This window comes from Tenrec ecaudatus, chromosome 1 (assembly GCF_050624435.1).
Source record: "Tenrec ecaudatus isolate mTenEca1 chromosome 1, mTenEca1.hap1, whole genome shotgun sequence".
Lineage (NCBI taxonomy): Eukaryota > Metazoa > Chordata > Mammalia > Afrosoricida > Tenrecidae > Tenrec > Tenrec ecaudatus.
The window spans coordinates 68483518-68503321 of NC_134530.1; the positions used below are offsets into that span (position 1 = coordinate 68483518).

Consider the following 19804-nt stretch of genomic DNA (forward strand, 5'->3'; position numbering starts at 1 on the left):
AGGCTTCCCTCCACGTCTGTCTGTCTGGTGGCAACCTGGCCGAGTTAGGGGTGGAGGTGGGGTGTTGGTGTGTGGTTCAGCAGAAGAGGAAATGCAGGTCTGCACTTTGAACCCACCAGCCAGCTCTGTGGGAGAAGGATGAGGCTGGTGGAAAGGTCAGCAGCTTCTGGAAGCCTACAGGGACGTTCTACTCTGTCCTGTAGGGTAGTACTCTGTCCTGTAGGGTGCCTGTGAATCTGGACAGATCCAGAATCACCCAGCAAGCGAGGGAGTGGCTGTGCGTGGGAGTGGGTGAGGCATCCCTGGACTCCTGGGGAAGGGCTCGCATGCCTGCCCCACACCTCATTCCCTCTCACAGTGCTCTGCTGAAGACTCAGCGCTGGGGGAGAGGGGAGATTTGCACTCCAGGTGCCCCAGGGCTGACCTGGGCTGCTCAGAGGTGCAGTTAGCGAGCAGATGCTCAGGGTGCTGGGCTGAGGGTGGCACTCCCTGGGACAGGGCTGAGCCCTCGAAGCAGAATTCCTTTCTGCCCTAAGGGTGCCCTCTTTCTCCTCCTGGCCTGCCCTGGGTGGGTGGAGGAGGAGGTGGACACATGGGTCTGCTACATTCCTGGGGCAGATTGAGGGCCCCTCATTGTGTCTTCTCCGACACACCCACCTGGAAACATCCCCGGAATGGGCTTTCCTCCAGCCCCTCCCACCCGGGGGACCCAGTGGCTACAGCTGCGCGCCTAGTAGGGTTCCAGAAAAGCACATTGGGTGCCCCCTTCTGGGAGGTACTGGGCACCAGGTGCCAAGTGAAGATTGAGGGCCTGCTTGCCCTTGGGACTGGGTCCCCCTGCTCCTGTCAAGAACCACTCACAGCCTGTCTTTCAGCCGGTAGCACCATCTGCTCGGTCCAGGACCCTCATCAGTTCTGAAAGCGCCACGTGGCCCGTGCACCCCCTCTGTCTCTGCCTTGGGTTTGTCTCTGCCTCCTTTGTTCCACCCCTCGGGTCTCTGGTTTTTCTTCCCTCACTCTGCCCCTGCCCTTCCCACGGGCCGTGTCTTCGTCCATCTCGTCCTCTTGTCTCCTCTCTGCCTTCCCCACAGATGCGTGTTGTCTCTGCCTCTCCCCTCCACTTGCTTTCACTCCATCCGCCCCTGATTCTCCCTGGTTCTGCTGAAGCCCAGGAATGGAACCGTGAGACATTCTCCGTGCCCAGCCTGGCGAGGGCATCACCCAGGCTTGGGCCCCTAAGCAAGGAGCTGGCACCATGGGCCAGTCAGACCCAAGAAAGTGGACCATGTACATGGGGCCTGGGACACACACCCAGCCACCCACTCTCTACTTCCCTCATGAGAACTTTGAGCAGAGCTTCCCCAGCAGGCGTGCTGGACCGGGTGGACAGAGAGCAGCTGGCCCAGTGGGCCTCACTATCAGCATGACCTGGCCTCAGGACTCCCTAGCCTCTAGCCCAGAGGTGACCTGTACCGTTTTCCTGTGTTGTGCCTGACCTGGTGGACTCCCAGTGTAGCTCTGGGAGCAGCTGTCCCGCCCTGCCCGAGTGTGGCCATCCCTGGAGGACCCGGCCTGCGGGCAGAAGAGTCACGCTTCCGAGCTCGGCCCCTCCCAGCCGGGATACAGTTTCTTATGTTTCTTGGGACATTAAGAGGCTTAATTAAATTATTCTCCCAAGTGGGGGTCCTTTAGAAAGTGGATTCTATTAACATGACAACACACATAGGCTGGGACACCTGCTCCCCACCCCCCAGCTTCAGCAACCCCCTCCTCTGTGCCGTCTGGCATGGATGCCTCGCTAGGGCTCCCCAGCCCTGCACACACACATCAGTGCTCCCAGAGGCAGGCAGGCACGGGTCTGGGTCAGGGGCCCACATGCTATGCCCCTGGGCACTGAGGCCAAGCCCTGCATCTGTCCTGCCTGGACAGGCCCCCTGCAGGCCGCACCACGTCCTTCACCCTGTCTCCCTTTCTCTCCCTCTCCCGCGGTCAGTGGCAGCCAGAGGAATCCGAGGACTATGTAAGTAACAGGTGTGCGAGGGTGCGTGGGCAAGACTTGGGTCAGGCTGGGCTCGTGGGACCCTCCCCCCTCCTGCCTGCCCTGCCAGCCTGAACTGCCACAGCCCACAGGGCACCAGCCACATCCAGAGAAAATCGGCACTTGGATGCCAGCCCCGTGCTGAGCCGTGATTGGCACTGCCTCTAATCCTTCCTTCTCGCCTGTCGAGAAACAATTTGAGGCCAATGTTCACGATCGACCGGGGCTTGGGCCCTGCTCAGGCCAGACAAGGATGGAGTTAAGCCCGATCCTGTCTGTTAGGCCTTATTGATCCCGGAAGTGAAAAATCACCTGCCTCCGGGCCCAGGCTGGGAGGGGAGTCAGGAGCCAGTCCCTGCGCTGGTGTGTTCTGCAGCCCCAGCCCTGGGGAACCCTCCAGCTGGAGCAGGAGGCGTCTATGAGGGGTTGGTGGCAGCAGCAGGGACCCAACCAAGGCTCAGAGCTGGAGGGACACAGGGTTGGTGGTGTGACAGCCGTGGTCCTGCTACACTGCGGTCCCTTGCTCTTCCCCTTTCTGCGTGGTGTGGCGTGGCCTCCGTGGTGTTTCTCCGCATGTCCAGAAGGGAGGCCTCTGCTGGAGGTGGGCTTAGGGCGCACATTAGGGGGCAGGAAGGCCCAGCCCGGACCCTCCACCCCATGGGAACCAATTGGGGAGCTCCCTTTCCAGGTCTTCAGGCTCCCTGTCTCTCCTCCCTATTCACAAGAGAACAGGGACACTGTGGGGAGTGAGATGTTCCCTGGGTGGGAGTCAGATGGAGGCAGGCCTGCTTCCCCAGGGTGATGCCTTGACATACACACACATACTGTGCGTGCATGCGTGTTTGTGTGTGTGTGCATTGTGTGCATCCATCCATCTCTGCCAGCCGCCGTGGCCTGTGTCTGCATGTGCAGATCCAGAGCAGAAGGCTGTGTGCACGCAAGACCCTGTGCCCCGTGCGTGGTGTGTGTATATCCCCACCCATCCATGTGCGTGTGTTTGGCAACCTCACCAGGGGCCTTTCATGGGTGGTGGACTGAGGGAACCGTGTGGTCCTTTGTTCTCGTCTGAAAGGAAGTGCGGGCGGGTCTGCCCAGGCACGTGCCTCCTGCATCTGCCCTCCATCCTGGCACGCAGCACCTCTGGCCCCGTGTGCCCTGCGGCTCTTGAGCTGGCAGACATGAGGTCCTCTTGCTCTTCCCTCCTCCCCGCTCACAGGAAACCACCATCAGCGGCCTGACCCCGGAGACCACCTACTCCATTACAGTCGCCGCCTACACCACCAAGGGGGATGGTGCCCGGAGCAAGCCCAAAGTCGTTGCGACGACAGGAGCAGGTGAGTGGGGGCTCAGGGACAGACCGGGGTAGGGGGCGGGGGGCGGTTCGTGAGGAGGGCAGCCCCAGAGCCCCACGCGTGGTTGTTCAGTCCCAGGCCGACCCACCATGATGGTCAGTGCCACGGCCATGAACACGGCACTGCTCCAGTGGCACCCACCCAAAGAGCTGCCGGGGGAGCTGCTGGGCTACCGGCTGCAGTACCGCCGGGCGGACGAGGCCCGGCCCACCACCATAGACTTCGGCAAGGACGACCAGCACTTCACGGTCATCGGCCTGCACAAGGGGGCCACCTACATCTTCCGCCTGGCTGCCAAGAACCGGGCCGGCCCCGGTGAGGAGTTTGAAAAGGAGATCACGACGCCTGAGGACGTGCCCAGCGGCTTTCCTCAAAACCTGCGTGTGGTCAGGGTGACCACGTCGACCGCAGAGCTGGCCTGGGACCCTCCGGTGCTGGCCGAGAGGAACGGGCGCATCACCAACTATAGCGTGGTGTTCCGCGACATCAACAGCCAGCAGGAGCTGCAGAACGTCACTGCGGACACCCACCTCGTGCTCTGCAGCCTCGCGCCGGACACCACATACGACGTCAGGGTCCGTGCGCGCACCAGCAAAGGCGCTGGCCCGCTCAGCCCGAGCATCCAGGCCCGGACCGAGCCCATGGAGCAAGGTGTGTGCTGCGGGGCACATCGACGCCGAGCCACCAGCCTTCCGGTCTCTCTTGACCATGACCCACTAACCTGTAGCGAACGCGCACCACGTTATTCTGGGTGTGTGACCCTTGACCTCTGCTGTCCTTGACCTACTGACCTCTGCCGTGTCGATCTCCAATCTCTTGTGACCGCCACTCGCTGATCTCTCTTGGGCGTGCGACACTAACTTCTCGGGCTGTAACCTCTGGTGCACGAACTTCTCGGGACAGGAGTCCGTTCTCCTCTGGCCTCTCTGACCACGGTCTGCTCGGGAGATCCCATGGTGGTGCTGCACCCCGGCCGAAGCTCGGGCTGGGCAGAGAACTGGTTTGACGCTGGTGGGAGGCGGGGGGGGGGGGGGGTCCTCGCTGTGCCGCAGCTGTTCTGGAACAAAACCGCCTCCAACCTGTGTCATCCTGGTGGGGAACCCTCGGGCCGTCCAGCCCAGCCCACCCCAGCTCCAGTCAGAGCCGACTCCCTCCTTATGCCCCACAGTGTTTGCCAAGAACTTCCGTGTGGCGGCTGCAATGAAGACGTCGGTGCTGCTCAGCTGGGAGATCCCCGACTCATACAAGTCTGCAGTCCCCTTCAAGGTGGGCAGGGGCAGCAGAGCCCAGCCAAGCAGTGAGCCGCTTCTAGGCCGCCCCGTGTGGCTGTGAGGCGGGGTCCTAGTAAGGGGGGTGTGCATGTTTGGGCTTCTGGCCTGAGGGGACCCTCACTGTCCCGTCACCCCTCCCCGCCCTGTAGATCCTTTACAACGGGCAGAGTGTGGAGGTGGATGGGCACCTGATGCGGAAGTTGATCGCAGACCTGCAGCCGAACACAGAATACTCGTTTGTGCTGATGAGCCGGGGCAGCAGCGCAGGGGGCCTGCAGCACCTCGTGTCCATCCGCACGGCCCCCGACCTCCTGCCCCACAAGCCACAGCCTGCCTCTGCCTTCATCGAGGATGGCCGCTTCACCCTGTCCATGCCCCTGGTGCAGGACCCCTCCCTTGTCAGGTGTGCGGGCGCAGGCCCAGGGCTGGGCTAGGGGGTGAGGCAGGGGGGTAGGTGGCAGCCCTAATGGCAGGCCGGCCCATGCAGGTGGTTCTACATCGTGGTGGTGCCCATTGACCGAGACGGCGGGGGCATGCTGACGCCACGCTGGAGCACACCTGAGGAGCTGGAGCTGGATGAGGTGCGAGGGGAGGGAGGACCCCAGGCACCCTGGTGGCTCCCAGTGCATGCTGGTACTTGAGATCGCTCTCTTCTGCTGGCAGCCTGCCCTCTCTGGGGAGAGGGATTCCAGGGGGGCCACCAAGGCGAGGTTGGCAGGGAGCCCCCTGGGAGTTGCTAGAGAATTCCTTGAAGGCTTCTAGAGAATCCCCGGGAGGTGTCTGCTGTGGCTCCCCCGGGGTCTCCCAGCACACTGCAGCCTTGGATCTGGAGACAATGGCAGGGGCTCCAGTGAGGGGGCCTTGCAGCCCTCTAGTCCCCTAGAGCGTTTGAAATCTTGTTTTTTTTACCCCTCTCTGTCAGCTTGGCCAAGCCCTGTCTAGTGAGGATAGGGTCACTCACGCCCAGGGCCTCCTGTTGGGCTGACAGGCACGTCCCCCGATGCTCTGCAGGGGGCGTGAGCTCCCATCCGGCTCAGCATGGAGCCGGTGTCTCAGACGAGACGAGCCTGAGCCAGCTCTCTGCTCTGCCCTGCAGCTCCTGGAAGCCATTGAGCAGGGTGGCGGGCAGCACCGGCGCCGGCGGCAGTTGGATCGGATTAAGCCTTATGTGGCTGCGCAGGTGGACATGCTCCCTGAAACCTTCACCCTGGGGGACAAGAAGAACTACCAGGGCTTCTACAACCGGCCCCTGTCTCCGGACCTGAGCTACCAGTGCTTTGTGCTCGCCTCTCTGAAGGAGCCTGTGGACCAGGTCTGCCTGAGCCGGCATAGCCATGCACAGCCCCAGACACCCAGCAACCCAGGTTTAGTGAGCCCAGTGTCAGGCGCCCAGAGACCCCAGGCCAGCCCCCGAGGCTGAATGCACACAGGGGGGGGGAGGGTGTCGCCCCAAGCTCAGAGCGCCCCGTCTCTCTGGGCCACAGAAGCGCTATGCCTCCAGTCCCTACTCGGATGAGATTGTGGTCCAGGTGACACCAGCCCAGCAGCAGGAGGAGCCCGAGATGCTGTGGGTGACAGGCCCGGTCCTGGCGGTCATCCTCATCATCCTCATTGTCATCGCCATCCTCCTGTTCAAGAGGTGAGTGCTGAGCCCCGGGCTCTGGGGGCCACCGGCCCCCGCCTGGCCCTGAGTTAAGAGGGAAGCCAGGAGGAGCATCAGCAGTGCAGGCACACGTGTGTCGGTGTGCTCTTGTCTGCACACACGTCTGTCTGGGGAGACCCCAGTGAGTGCTCCTTGGATGTGCAGTGGAGCTGCTCCAGGGGCAGGTCCACGCGCACCCTGGATGTGTGTGTCTGTCTGCGTTTCAGTGCACGCGAGTGTGTCTGTCCTCGTCAGCTCCCAGACACCCAACTGGTCACCTACAGGAGGCATCTTCTGCCACGATTCCTAGATGACCACTAGATAGGTTTAGATCCCCTGCTCATAGACCCTCACTGGGCACCTGGTGTGAGCACAGCTGCCCCGGTTTCAGCCCTCCTTTCTCCTGCCCCCATCACAACCACAGGGGCCCGATCCACCAGGCTACCAGTCCTCACCCTCCACCTCTGCGCAGCCTCCTCGTGGGCTTGCCAGGGGCAAGGTCGAGCCATGCAGGCCTAGCTGAGGACCCCGACACCTCCAGTCTCAGTCCTCCTGGGTCGTAGCAGCGACCCACCCTTGGAGTCTATCCAACCTCCTCCCAATTTGAGAGTTGTGGTTAAAAGATGGTGCTTCTCTGTTGAAAACCGCTCGCTGGATCCCAAGATAGAGCCTGGTTCTAAGTGGTCAGGCACTCGGGCCCAGTGTTGTCACGCTGCTGCGCTCTGTGTTCCGGGCCCGCCTGCTCTGCCGCTCATCTTGTGCCTGCCCACCCGGCACCTGCCATCTCCTTCCAGACTCGAGGCCAGTACCCCTAAGTCCTGCTCACCCCCATCCCATCCTCCATCTCCTTCCAGACTCGAGGCCAGTACCCCTAAGGCCTGCTCACCCCCATCCCATCCTCCATCTGCCCCGGCATGCTCCCCAGAACCATCTCCGGCTCTGCCCCACGGCACCAGGCTGGGCCCCTGAAACACCTCAGTGGCCGCTTGTCAGGCAGATAGATGTGTGTCGTTCCGTGTGTCTTAAGTGATTCTCTGTGTGTCTGTAGAGAGAGAGAGAGAGTGTGTGTGTGTGTGTGCATGCACGTGCGTGTGTCTGAGAGCCCCTGGCCTTCCCTGAAGAGCCTCCTCCCTGCTCCCAGGGCCTGGCGCCCCCAGCCCCAGGCGGAATGTCCCACTCCCCTACCCTTCATCCCTCTCCCCCCTGGATCCTAGTGTGCAGGGAGGCGCACCCCTCCCTCTGACTGTGCCATATGTGGGTCACAAGAGGGCCTGTGTGACGGTGGCAACAATGACCGTTCCTTTCTTCTGTCCTTGCCTGTCTCGGGACCTAGTAAACAAGAAAGGTAGGAGTCCTTCCATCTCGTCACATCTCCCTGCACATGCTGGGCTCAGCAGGGAGGGGTGGTGCTTCTACCAGAAGCCGCCTGGCCTCCGCTTTCAGCAGCCAACCGTCCGTCCGGTCAGCCCAATTGGGGGCTGGAGAGCTGAGCCCTCACCGGGTGAGGCAGAGGCTCTGTCATCATCTGGGCAGTTTGACCATGCGCCCTCCCGCACGTAGCGCAGACTTCTGAGGAACTGTCGGGTGGGGCTCTGTTCTCCGAGCGGAGAGCACACACCGCCCAGCAGTGGGAGGTGTGCCCGGAGCCCACACTGCTCTCGAATTTGCACAAGCCCGTCCTCCCTGGACACACCACTGGCTTCTGCACAGCTGGGCCTGCACTCTGCGTCAGACACAGAGTGGAGGCCAGGGAGGGAGTGCTCTGCGCAGCGAGGTGCCACCTTCCCGTCCCTCCCCTGCTGCTCTGGTCATTCACGGTGGTGGCCAGGCAGCTGGGGCCCAGCTCCCCTTGATGTTTGCGTATCTTATGTGTCATGTGCATGTGTCCTCCTGGTGTCCCTCTGGCCCGGCAGTGGTGTCCTCCATGTCCCGCAGTGACCTGCTTCCTCTCCAGAGGAGCTGAGTCTCTGTCTGGGACCTCCTCCTCCCTCGCTACAGCACCCTGTGTCCACGCCATGCCCTGCCGTCTCCTCACCCTGCCCCTCCCCTGTGTTCTCTCACGTTGAGGCTGCTCTGCCCCTGGCTTCCCAGGATGGAATGGGGGTGGGGGGACCTGGACAAAGAGGGTCAGTGACCACTAGGTGAACCTCATCTTCACCAGCCTGCCTCCTGCCTTTGTAGGAAAAGAACCCACTCCCCGTCCTCGAAGGACGAGCAGTCGATCGGGCTGAAGGACTCCTTGCTGGCTCACTCCTCTGACCCCGTGGAGATGCGGAGGCTCAACTACCAGACCCCAGGTAGGGTAGTGCCCTGCTCACTAACCCCCACCAGCCCAGGCTGCTGGAGGCTTCTCCAAGGACCCCCTCAGACCCGTGCCCTGCTCCCCACCACATTTTGAGCCTGACTCTGTATGCTCATCGACTCTGGACAGATCTCAGGAGCCTGACAGGTGCTCCAGGGCCCACCAAGAGCCACAGCTGTTCAGCCCTGCCTGGTGTTTGCTCAGAGCCTCTGACATGCAGGCTCAGAACCCCCACGGAGCCTACTACCTCAGCACCACAGGAGGCTGGACAGTGTCTGCACCTGGCCCCCACACCATGCACAGAAAAGGAGGGTGTTGGGGAGTTTCATGTCCAAGGGTGCTGGCGTCTGACCCCTCCTGGAGGCTGATCTACCCCCTCTGGACAGCTCAGTCTGCTCCGTTTCCCCCACGGGGCCTCTCTCCTTGGGACCCAGTTCCTCTATGGCTGCCTCAGCCTGGGGCGCAAAGAACTGTGCTCAGATGACCAGGTCAGCGCGTGTAGCCACTGCAGCACAGAAATTACCCCAGACTGTGGTTAGAAATAACTGTTGTTTATGGTCACTCGGTCTCTGAGTCAGAAACGCAGACATGGGCACAGCATGTGTCTCTGGGAAACACGCAGGCTCGGAGCTAGCGTCATTTCAAGCAGTGCTGAGCAAATAGGCCAGTGAGCCAAGTAACGGCCCACCGCCTGTTTCTCTAAATAAAGTTTTATTGGGACAGCCATGGTCATTCACATTTGGAGTGCCCATGACTGCTCCAATGCTTCAAAGGCAGGCCATACGTCTGCCAGGGCCCGGGGCTCAGTCATTCAGAGCCTGGTAGGTGGTGCTGGGATCCGGTAGGGTGGGCTTCCCCACAGCACGGTGACTGGGCTCCGGGGCAGACCTCAGCGGCAGGCACGGCCCAGATGCTCAGGTCTGGTGAATGAAAACTGGGGGCAGCGAAACTAGCCATGGGGGACGGGGATGGGTGGGTGCATGCCAGCCATATGGGCACTGATCCCACCCAAAAAAAAGCAAAGCTCACTGCCATTGAGTCGATGCTGACTGATAGGACAGGGTAGAACTGCCCCTGTGGGTTTCCAAGACTTACTCTGTACATAGGGCAGTAAAAAAGTCTTGTTTTTCTCACAAGGAGCGGCTGGTGGTTTCAAACCCCTAATCTTAGGTTAGCAGCCCAACTCATGACCACTATACCACCAGAGTTCCCAAGAGATGGGAAAGGGACCTGCCTTCGATGGGAAGGGCATGTGCAGATGCTCAGAGGTGGCGTGGGCGGCAGGTGAAAGTACCCGGTGTTTCTCCAGCACTCGCCTTGGTAGCTGCAGGGCCACGGGAGAGCGGACCTTTAGACAACGGCCAGTGGGGGCCGAGCTGAGAGGAGCCTGGGGTGGCCAAGAAGAGCTTTTAGAGAAGGCAGAGGTCAAGATGTGTGGCATTGTGGCTGCTGTGTGGAGCTGAGATTAGAGGGTTACAAGGTGGGAGAGGGAGACTAGGGGCCACGAGGATCTGCGTTGGGATGGAGGGAGGGGCCGGGTGAGACAGGCAGGGAAGCAAGGACGCTGTCTGCCTGTTGGCCCACTGCTGGGATGGGGTGAAGATGGAGAACTGGCAGTGAAGTGAGGGCCCCTGATGCTGAACCCAGGGGAGGCAAAGCCGAACAAGCTCGTGATTGAGAGCAGCCAGGAGGCCATGTGGAACTTTGGTTTGGGCCCGTGGTAGGCTGCTGTGGAGAGTGGCAGTGAGGTCCAGGGGCCAGAGTGTGGCGGGCAGGATGGCAAGAACACAGCAACATTGTGTGTGGGCACTGTTGGGGCACATGAGATGCGAGTGGGTAGGGGCTGCTGGCCGGTGGGGCCAGCGTCCAGAGCCTGGGTGTGGGGGGTGAAGCTGGGAGACGGGTGCAGGGAGGCAGATGGTGGGTTAGAAGGGAAGGCACCGCTGGCATTCTGGCCCCAGCTTTCTGGGGGGCTGGGAATGAAGTAGTTAGAGCCATTGAAGAGAGTGGTGGCCACCCCCCCACCCCCTGGGTTGAACCTGGAGTCTCTGCAGCTGGCAGGGTAGCCGGGTGGTCTGTCTGAGTGTTCATGATGGATAGGGGCATGGGAGGAAGGATGGCCGGGATCTCTTGAGAGCAGGAGAGATGGCGGATGGAGGCCATCAGTCGTCAGTGCAGGTCATGGGGGTGGGGGTGGGGGGCCTGTGGCCCAGAGTCCGAGGAAGGACTCCATCAGTCTCTGCCAATGCGGAGGTTAGAGTTCAGGCTGCCAGCAGGGAGAGGTGACCTCGTGACCCTGGGCAGCCCGTGACAGCAGCAGGCTTGGCAGAGGACACACTGAGTGTCCCCTGAACTGGAGACAGGAGGCGCGGGGGGGGGGGGGGTGATGCAGGACTCGGAGCAAGCTGAGGGTGCTGTGCAGACAGTCCTCCTTTATACTGTAGTTTTCACCCCGGAACTGTTCAAACCCACAGTAAAGCTGAAATGAGTGGTACGGCTACTACCTGTCTATTCCTCATGGAGGTGACCTGCTTAATTTCCTGCCACTTGAAGCAGTATCTTTCCTTTTACCAAATCATTCTAAAATAGCCCAGACCAGATCCAGCAGCACTGAGAGCTGCAGCGGGCCGCGTTTTCTGCATACGGTGGGCCCCGTAGGGGCAAGGCAGTGGGGTGGGGCGGCGTGCCTCTCTGGAGTTGGGAAAAGTGGCCCTGTTCTGTGAGAGGCAGAAGAGATGGGGGGGGGGGGGGTAGAACCTATCCTGCAGCCCCCGCCTCCCTCCCCGACCCCATTCCTCCATCAGCCCCTTCTGGGCCCCCGAGGCCCCACACCCACAGCCTCGTGTGACAGCAACGTGGCTCTGCAACATTAACAGGCTCTCTTCTCTTGCCCCGTCGTGTTCTGTTCTGTTTCCTCTGCAGGTTCCAGTGCCCCCAGTTGTCCGAATATCTCAAGTTAGTTTCAAAGTTCCCGTGCTTGGGGGATACTCTGGCTTCTGTGTGTGTTTCCACGTGGGCCTCGACTTCTTTTCACGCCCTTGCCTCCCTCCTCCCCTGCCCGACATCACCTCCTTGTCACGACACCTTTTCCGGCAAACACATCCATACATACTACGCACACCCCACCCCACCCCACCTCCGTGTCCTTTGCTTTCCCGCCCTGCCTCTTTCTCTCCTCGTCTCCTCCACTACTGCCCCTTCTCTTGCTGACCTCTGTCCCCTTCCGGTCTGTCGGATACTCCTTTCTCTGTGCCCCTGCCCCGTCACTCTGCCTCTCACGTCCCTCAACCTCTGTCCTGTGTCCTTGCATCATAAAGACTCCATTCCCTCCCCCTGCTCGGGGCCTGGAACCATGATTACACCAGGTCTCTCGTGAGGCCACTGGTGCTGGTGAGGGGCAGGAGGGCTGCTCACAGACCAGGCAGTGGAGCGAGTGCAGGCTGAGCCTCCCCCCTCTGCCCCCCAGAAGAATGTCCCAGGCTTCGGTCCTGCCTCAGCCTTGGAGGGTGAAAGCCCCTTGTCCCTGTGGCACTGTGTCCACCAGGCGGGCCCTGGTGCCCCCACTCAGCCCTTTGAGCTGGACTGGTCACCTCCTTCCAATCCCCCTACCCTCCAGCCATCGTGTGCTCCGTCCGCCACCCTGTCGCCGCATGTGCTGCTGTCTCCATGCCAACAGTGTTCACACATGTTCACATGTGCACATACATGCATTGGGGCTGGCTCTGCCACCACTCAGGCTACATGCTAACTGCCCACCACCTGTGCCCCACTCCGCAGGTATGCGAGACCACCCGCCCATCCCCATCACTGACCTGGCGGACAACATCGAGCGCCTCAAAGCCAACGATGGCCTCAAATTCTCCCAGGAGTATGAGGTGAGATGCCACAGCCCCATCCCAGGTCCAGCTGCAGCCCTGGGACAGCTCCTGTGCTGTCCCAGGTGGGCTCCCTGCTCCTCAGGAGCTCCCTCTGCTGGTCACCTCAGGAGGTGCTTTGAAAGGCTTTGAGTGCATTTAAACAAAAAAAGAAAAGAAAGACTTTGAGTGCCTGGATCTGATGTACAGGGGAAGGGCACTGGCCATGGGTGGGTGACGGGGTGAGGGACACACAGACACAGCCCAGGAGGAATGGCCCACACAGCTGGCATTTGTCAGGTGGGACCAAGCCAGCACCTAGCTAAGCACTTTCCACCCATCCTCCCTACTGTCCCCTCCTACAGTGTAAGAAACCAAGGCTCAGAGAGGGAAAGTAACTCACCCAAGGTCAAACAGTTGGTGGAGCCAAGAGAGTGAAGGGTCAGGCCTGGATTCCCTGTGGCCTGGACACCTGCCGCCTGGAGTGCAGACTTAGCGGTGGCCCCTCAGTCTGGGCTGAGGGTCTCCACTGGACCCGTGCTGGGGCAGGGGATGACTCAGGATGTGCCTGGACCCCTCAGCCGGCTCCACAAATGGTGTGTTAGGAGACAGTGGTGATCCTCTCCATGTGAGCAGAGGACAGGTCACCCCCTTTCAGGTCCGCTGACCTCCCTGAACTGTGTTTGGGGCTGCATCACCGGAAACCAGGATTCCCCTTTCAAGGAAGCGGCTGAGAGCGAGCCAGGTGCCCAGCCAACGAGGAGAGGGAGGGAGCGTGTCAAGCCAGCAGCTGACCATGCCGGCTTCCACTTATTGAGCACCCGCGGGGCCTGCTTCGCAGGAGGCCGTGCCAAGGGGTAATGAAGCTTACAGGCCAGGCTCCCTGCCGTCAGCTCTTCACTGGGCAGGGAGGGCTTCTGCAGACTTCAGCTCAGACTCGCCCAACCCTTTCTCCTCCCACCCCAGGCTCACCGCCTTGGGCCTGGCAGCCTCTGCTCACAGCGTCCCTCTCCCCTCCTGTCTGAGCTGGCTTCTCCTCCAAGAAGCCACCAGCCCTGACCTGGGCTTTTGAGTTCTTCTTGTCTGTGTGTCCTTCCGGGGGTTGGGGCTGTGGAGTCGAAGTCGCCTCCACCACTGGCATTGGCACAGCTGCAGACAAACGGTTAGGGTGGACCTTGGACCTCCAACAGGACAGCACGCAGGACGGGTAGACTGGCAACCCCCCGAGTGGACAGAGAGCTGGGCACGCTGCTATGCTGGGTCTCCTGCAGCTCGTGCTGCTGGTGTTCTGGAGGGCGGGCAGGCTGGGCCGGGGCTGAGGACATCTGGCTGCGTCCCTCTGTAAATCAAGGTTGGCGGTAGAACCTGTCTCCTGAGGGAATCCAGGCTTAGAGTAGTTAGAGCTCAGTTCTCACTGGTCCTTGGCTGCTGCCCGAGGCCACAGGCAGTCGGGGAAGCAGCAGGAGACGGTCGGGCAGACCCTCCTGGTAGAAGGGTCCCTCCGACTGCTGGGCAAGAAGAGTGCGGACACGGTGGTGGCAGGCCAGGGAGCCGCAGACGCCTAGTCACCGGGCACTTCCTGAGGGCGGCCCGCGCGAGCAAGGGGAGGCGTCACGCACGTGGCCTGGAAGAGGCTCTCCTTTGTTACCCAGGCCTCTGTGACACAGCCCTTCTCACTGGGAGACCTGGTGACCGAGGCACCAAAGAGTGAATGAGGAGAACTTGCAGGGTTGGCCTGGCCTCCTGGAGGGGAGGGAGGGGCGGGTGCTGTTGTCTGAGGGGCCCCATCCCCTCAGGAGGGGCAGCTGATGCACCCAACTCTTCAAGAGTTGAGATTGGGCCCCCAGCTGGAGGTGCCTGGCTGGGCTCGGCAGGGCTGGTTTGTGGAGGTGGGTGGGCGTCCTGAGAGCCCCTCTCCACGGGGAAGACCGTGGAGTGAGAAGAGGGCCCCGGGGTGCACAGGCCCAGAGCTGTGTGTGGTCTGGGCTACAGAACTGGCCACCTTTGTTCCGTTCCCTTTGTTAGGTGGGTGTGGGTGTGGGGACCTTAACCTGCCCTCTGGCCACTACAGGGCAAGGGGACCTGGCCTCACAGTGGAGAAGTCAGTGGTCCCTTACCTTCCTGTCGGGCAGGGGTCCAGCGGGTCAGCAGGGAGGTGTGAGCACCACCTGGAAGTTGGGTCTCCCAGGGCTGCCCATCGGCCTCAGCTCTGACCTCTCCCCACCACCACCCCTCCACCCCGGTAGTCCATTGATCCTGGGCAGCAGTTCACGTGGGAGAATTCCAACCTGGAGGTGAACAAGCCCAAGAACCGCTATGCAAACGTCATTGCCTACGACCACTCTCGGGTCCTCCTCACCTCCGTCGATGGTGAGCCACCTCGGTGGGGCGCAGAGGGTGAGGGACTGGGGCTGGGCCAGTGCAGTGCACCCACGTCCCTTCCCGTCCATAGGCGTGCCCGGGAGTGACTACATCAATGCCAACTACATCGACGGCTACCGCAAGCAGAATGCCTACATTGCCACGCAGGGGCCGCTGCCCGAGACCATGGGCGACTTCTGGCGCATGGTGTGGGAGCAGCGCACGGCCACTGTGGTCATGATGACGCGGCTCGAGGAGAAGTCCCGGGTGAGGCCGGGCCCACAGGGAGGAGTTCCTCAGGGCTTCCCCTAAATGCTTCCATTTTCCTGGGGTGTTCATGCTGGAATGTTTGTAGGATACGAGCATGATTGGTTTCCGAGGTGTTGGCATGCCCCCCAGATGCCAGTGCACTCCTAGGAAGGCAGCGGGTCCTGGCAGGTGTGGTCGTTTTCAGTGCCCCGGTTGCTGGCCGGACCCGGCTGCTCGCATGTCCCCAGATGCTGGTGTGCTCCTGGGGCGCTAACAGCTCCCGAGTTAATTAGGGGAAAGAGCTGCTCTTATCTGCTTTGCCCTGCAAAGCACTGGCTGGAACGTAAAATTTACAGAGCTTGAAAATGGCGCATAAATGTTATGGGTAAATTTGGCAGAAAATGTGCCTGGTGCGATCTGGTCATGAATAAATAATTTTCAATTACGGCTCTCATTCCACCAGCTAGGGCGGGTGGAGTGGGGTGGGGGGATGCGCAGCCCAGGGTCAGACGGGGCATGTTGGGGGTGATGGGTCTTGGCATTCAGAACTAGGGCCCTGCATCCAGGTAGGCTGGGCCCTCTACCCTGTTCCTGCCCTGGCTCCCTTCCCGAGGAGTCCCGAGCACCCTTAAAAGCGACCTGCACCCTGCCGGCTTGCCCCTCTGCAGGTAAAATGCGATCAGTACTGGCCAGTCCGTGGCGCTGAGACCTATGGCCTCATTCAAGTGACCCTGCTGGACACGGTGGAGCTGGCCACCTACACTGTGCGCACCTTCGCGCTCCACAAGGTAAGCCCCACCCCCAAGCCCCCCAGTGATAGAGGCTGGAGCATTGGGTGGCAGGGGAGGCCCTCCCCACCCCATGTGTTGAGGTGGTGCGTGAATCCTGCCCCACACCCCCTCCCCAGAGTGGCTCCAGTGAGAAGCGGGAGCTGCGGCAGTTCCAGTTCATGGCCTGGCCCGATCACGGCGTGCCAGAGTACCCGACGCCCATCCTGGCCTTCCTGCGGCGGGTCAAGGCCTGCAACTCACTGGACGCAGGGCCCATGGTGGTGCACTGCAGGTGGGGGCCTCGGCGCACCCCAGGGAAGGCGGTGGGAGCATGGGGGTGGGGTGGCACTCCCGTGCTGAACCGGCGTCTTGCAGCGCGGGCGTGGGCCGCACGGGCTGCTTCATCGTCATCGACGCCATGCTGGAGCGGATGAAGCATGAGAAGACCGTGGATATCTATGGCCACGTGACCTGCATGCGGTCTCAGCGGAACTACATGGTGCAGACGGAGGACCAGTACGTGTTCATCCATGAGGCACTGCTGGAGGCCGCCACCTGCGGCCACACGGAGGTGCCTGCCCGCAACCTCTACGCCCACATCCAGAAACTGGGCCAGGTGCCTCCCGGGGAGAGCGTCACCGCCATGGAGCTGGAGTTCAAGGTGAGCCTCCTCCAGGGAAGACCTGGCTGTGGCCTGGAGGCCAGCCCACCCGCCAGGCCTGACTGACCCCCACCCTCTCGCCAGTTGCTGGCCAGCTCCAAGGCCCACACGTCCCGCTTCATCAGCGCCAACCTGCCCTGCAACAAGTTCAAGAACCGCCTGGTGAACATCATGCCGTACGAGCTGACCCGCGTGTCTCTGCAGCCCATCCGGGGCGTGGAGGGCTCCGACTACATCAACGCCAGCTTCCTGGATGGCTACAGGTGAGCGCCCCTGCCAGCTGGCTCTGGGGAGGGGCGGCCCGTAACTGGGCAGCCCCAGCAAGCCTTGTCCTGCCCTCCCGCAGACAGCAGAAGGCCTACATCGCCACACAGGGGCCCCTGGCCGAGAGCACGGAGGACTTCTGGCGCATGCTGTGGGAGCACAACTCCACCATCATCGTCATGCTGACCAAGCTGCGGGAGATGGGCAGGGTGAGCAAGCAGCACCCGTTCCCTCACCACCACCACCCAGCTCCTCCCCATCCCTCCCCACCTGGACATGCTGGCTGGGCCTTCTGTCCACAGGAGAAGTGCCACCAGTACTGGCCCGCAGAGCGCTCCGCGCGCTACCAGTACTTCGTGGTCGACCCCATGGCTGAGTACAACATGCCTCAGTACATCCTGCGGGAGTTCAAGGTCACCGATGCCCGGGTGAGTGTGCACGGGCAGGGGAAGGGTGACTGTACGCACTGTGTCTCTGGAGGGGGCTGCCGGTCAGTGTACTCACCCTCACTCTGTGCGCCCTGCCCGCAGGATGGACAGTCGAGGACCATCCGACAGTTCCAGTTCACAGACTGGCCGGAGCAGGGGGTGCCCAAGACGGGCGAGGGCTTCATTGACTTCATCGGGCAGGTGCACAAGACCAAGGAGCAGTTCGGGCAGGACGGGCCCATCACGGTGCACTGCAGGTGGGGCTGCCCCTCTGCAAGCAGGCCTGGGTGGGGGTGGGGTGGTCCTGGCAGACATGTCCATCCTCACCCAACCTGCCCCCGAGCAGCGCCGGCGTGGGCCGCACCGGGGTGTTCATCACACTGAGCATCGTCCTGGAGCGCATGCGCTACGAAGGCGTGGTTGACATGTTCCAGACCGTGAAGACCTTGCGCACGCAGCGCCCCGCCATGGTGCAGACGGAGGTACGGGCCCCACCCCCCATTCAGTTAGGCCCCGGGGAGCCCTAGTTCTGAGGGCTTGCAGGCACTGAGCTGGGACGGGACACAGCAGCCCACTGCTGACAATAAAGTGCTGCCCAGATAACCGTGATGGGAGGGGCAGGGCGGGTGGGTGTGCTGTGCCCCCATGGACCACCTGCCCTGCCCTTGCAGGACCAGTACCAGCTGTGCTACCGCGCGGCCCTGGAGTACCTCGGCAGCTTTGACCACTATGCAACGTAACTACCGCCCCTCTCCTCCGCCGGCCCCGCCCCCGGGGGGGCTCCGGAGGGGACCGCTCCTCTGAGCCATACCGACCATCGTCCAGCCCTCCCGCACAGATGCTGTCTCGGGCAGAGCCTAGCCCGCCAGGATCACAGCGTTTCAGGAACATTGCCACACCAAACGGAGAGCCCAGACCCTGGGGCAGCAGGCGGCTAGCCAAGGTGGAGGCCACCGCCGCTGGCACCTCTGCCATCTCTCTGTCCGCCGCGCCGCCACCGCGTTTCATGCTTCTTCTCATGGGGTGGGATCGGGCGGAAGCCCTCTGGGTTTTTATACATTCAGTGGGATAGACTGAGGGATCCTAAGCTCTTCCCTCTGAGTTCCTTTTGCAAATCTTTCACTGCGGAGCAGGCCAGCAAGGGAGGGCACCGGGGTGCTTTGTTTTCCTTTCTGAATCCGCAGTGGGTCCTTTCTCTGTATGGCGCCCACTGATGACCCAAATACAGTGTGGGAAGGACAGAGTCCGGCCTCGTGGGTGTGGGGCCGAGGCTCCACTGGGGGCCAGGAGGTGACACTGGTCCCTGCTCTTCCCGCCCCCCCAAGAAGATCCTCTCATCCGAATGCAGGGAAGCCTGCTCTTTCCTTTGTTAAGCCTTGTTTAGTTTCCCTTCAGAGGCTTTTTCTGAGGCCCCACAGACAGTAGGGGCGGGGGATACAGGAGACGCTTGGCCCCAGTGGTCTGTCTGTCCCAGTGCGTACCTGACATTCACAGCCAGACCAGAGCTGGGTCTGCGGGCCTGTCTAGGCCATCCTCATCACCATCGTGTTTGCAAAGGTTAAAAGCAAAAACAAAACACACACGCGCATACACACACAAAGCAACAGAGAAAGGAGAGTCCTCTCCAGCCCTTCCAGCCCCCCACAAGAAGGGCTGACTCGGGCCCTGGGGCTCTGCCCACTGGGCCGCAGAGCCCCACTTGGGTATGGCCCCAGTGTTGCAGTACGGTGGGTTTGGGGTCACAGGCCTGACTGCTGGCCCAGAGAGTAGCACACGTCGGCGTGGCCGGCCCTTCCGGTCCAGGCCAGTGGGCCTGGGAGCACACGGCCGTCTCGGAGGCAAGGCAGAGCCAGATGCCCTCCCTCCCTGCCCCACAGTGTTGTCAGAACCCCCCCGAGAAGCCTTCTTCCCCACTCCTTGGCAGTGAGTGCCCTCGTAAACCAATGTGGCAAGACTACTGGACTCCTCTTCTTGGTACTATAATCAACCCGTGTTCTCGGCTTGCTGAGGGGTAGGAAGAGGACTGCTTCCTCTGGGCAGCACTATCTAGGTAGGTAAGTGGGGGCGGGGAAGGGTGCATAGCTGGTGTAGCCAAGGGACTCGGCGCAGACAGGGCCGCATCTCACTGGGGTCGGCCCCGATCCACAATCCAGGGTTGGTAATGTTGGATGAGACATTCATTTTTACCTTGTGGATGCTAGTGCTGTAGAGTTCACTGTTGTACACAGTCTGTTTTCTATTTGTTAAGGGAAAAAAAAAACTACAGCATCATTGCATAATTCTTGATGGTAATAAATTTGAATAATCAGATTTCTTACAAACTGGGCCTCTGTCTCAGCTCTTTCCAAATCAAGAGCGTGCAGGGGGGCTGCGCCAGTGGGCGGAGTTTGGTGTGCGGGCGCAGCGCCCAGCAGGGAGTGGAGGGGAGCTCCTGGTCACTAACCATAGGGGCGTCGACCCAGGGGTGCTTCGGAAGAACTTACTGGCTGGCAACTTCTTCCAAAAAATAAGCCCTTGAGATTTCCTAGGGGGTGACAGTGAGTTTTATGATGGGAATGAGGCCCCCTCCCTTACCTGGGGGCCTGGGTCTCACGGTGGCAGGGCAGGCTCCA

General features: G+C 61.5%; 1 protein-coding gene across 4 annotated transcripts in view; it reads left to right on the top strand.

The window, feature by feature from the left end:
• Positions 1–19513, top strand: part of PTPRF (protein tyrosine phosphatase receptor type F) — an 84507-nt gene extending 64994 nt beyond the window's left edge. For 3 of the 4 annotated variants that reach the window (XM_075555056.1, XM_075555029.1, XM_075555037.1), the window contains 21 exons: positions 3255–3372; positions 3463–4041; positions 4559–4656; positions 4811–5064; positions 5149–5242; positions 5758–5973; positions 6146–6300; positions 8485–8600; positions 11528–11560; positions 12383–12480; positions 14706–14829; positions 14912–15087; positions 15738–15857; positions 15977–16131; positions 16215–16500; positions 16585–16763; positions 16847–16973; positions 17067–17192; positions 17295–17449; positions 17539–17674; positions 17864–19513. In XM_075555056.1, coding sequence (XP_075411171.1) covers positions 3255–3372; positions 3463–4041; positions 4559–4656; positions 4811–5064; positions 5149–5242; positions 5758–5973; positions 6146–6300; positions 8485–8600; positions 11528–11560; positions 12383–12480; positions 14706–14829; positions 14912–15087; positions 15738–15857; positions 15977–16131; positions 16215–16500; positions 16585–16763; positions 16847–16973; positions 17067–17192; positions 17295–17449; positions 17539–17674; positions 17864–17932 — 3414 coding nt within the window. In that variant the 3' untranslated portion in view covers positions 17933–19513. The remainder of the gene's footprint in view (positions 1–3254; positions 3373–3462; positions 4042–4558; positions 4657–4810; positions 5065–5148; positions 5243–5757; positions 5974–6145; positions 6301–8484; positions 8601–11527; positions 11561–12382; positions 12481–14705; positions 14830–14911; positions 15088–15737; positions 15858–15976; positions 16132–16214; positions 16501–16584; positions 16764–16846; positions 16974–17066; positions 17193–17294; positions 17450–17538; positions 17675–17863) is intronic. The other variant, XM_075555046.1, reaches the window with a different exon arrangement.
• Positions 19514–19804: the final 291 nt, after the last annotated feature.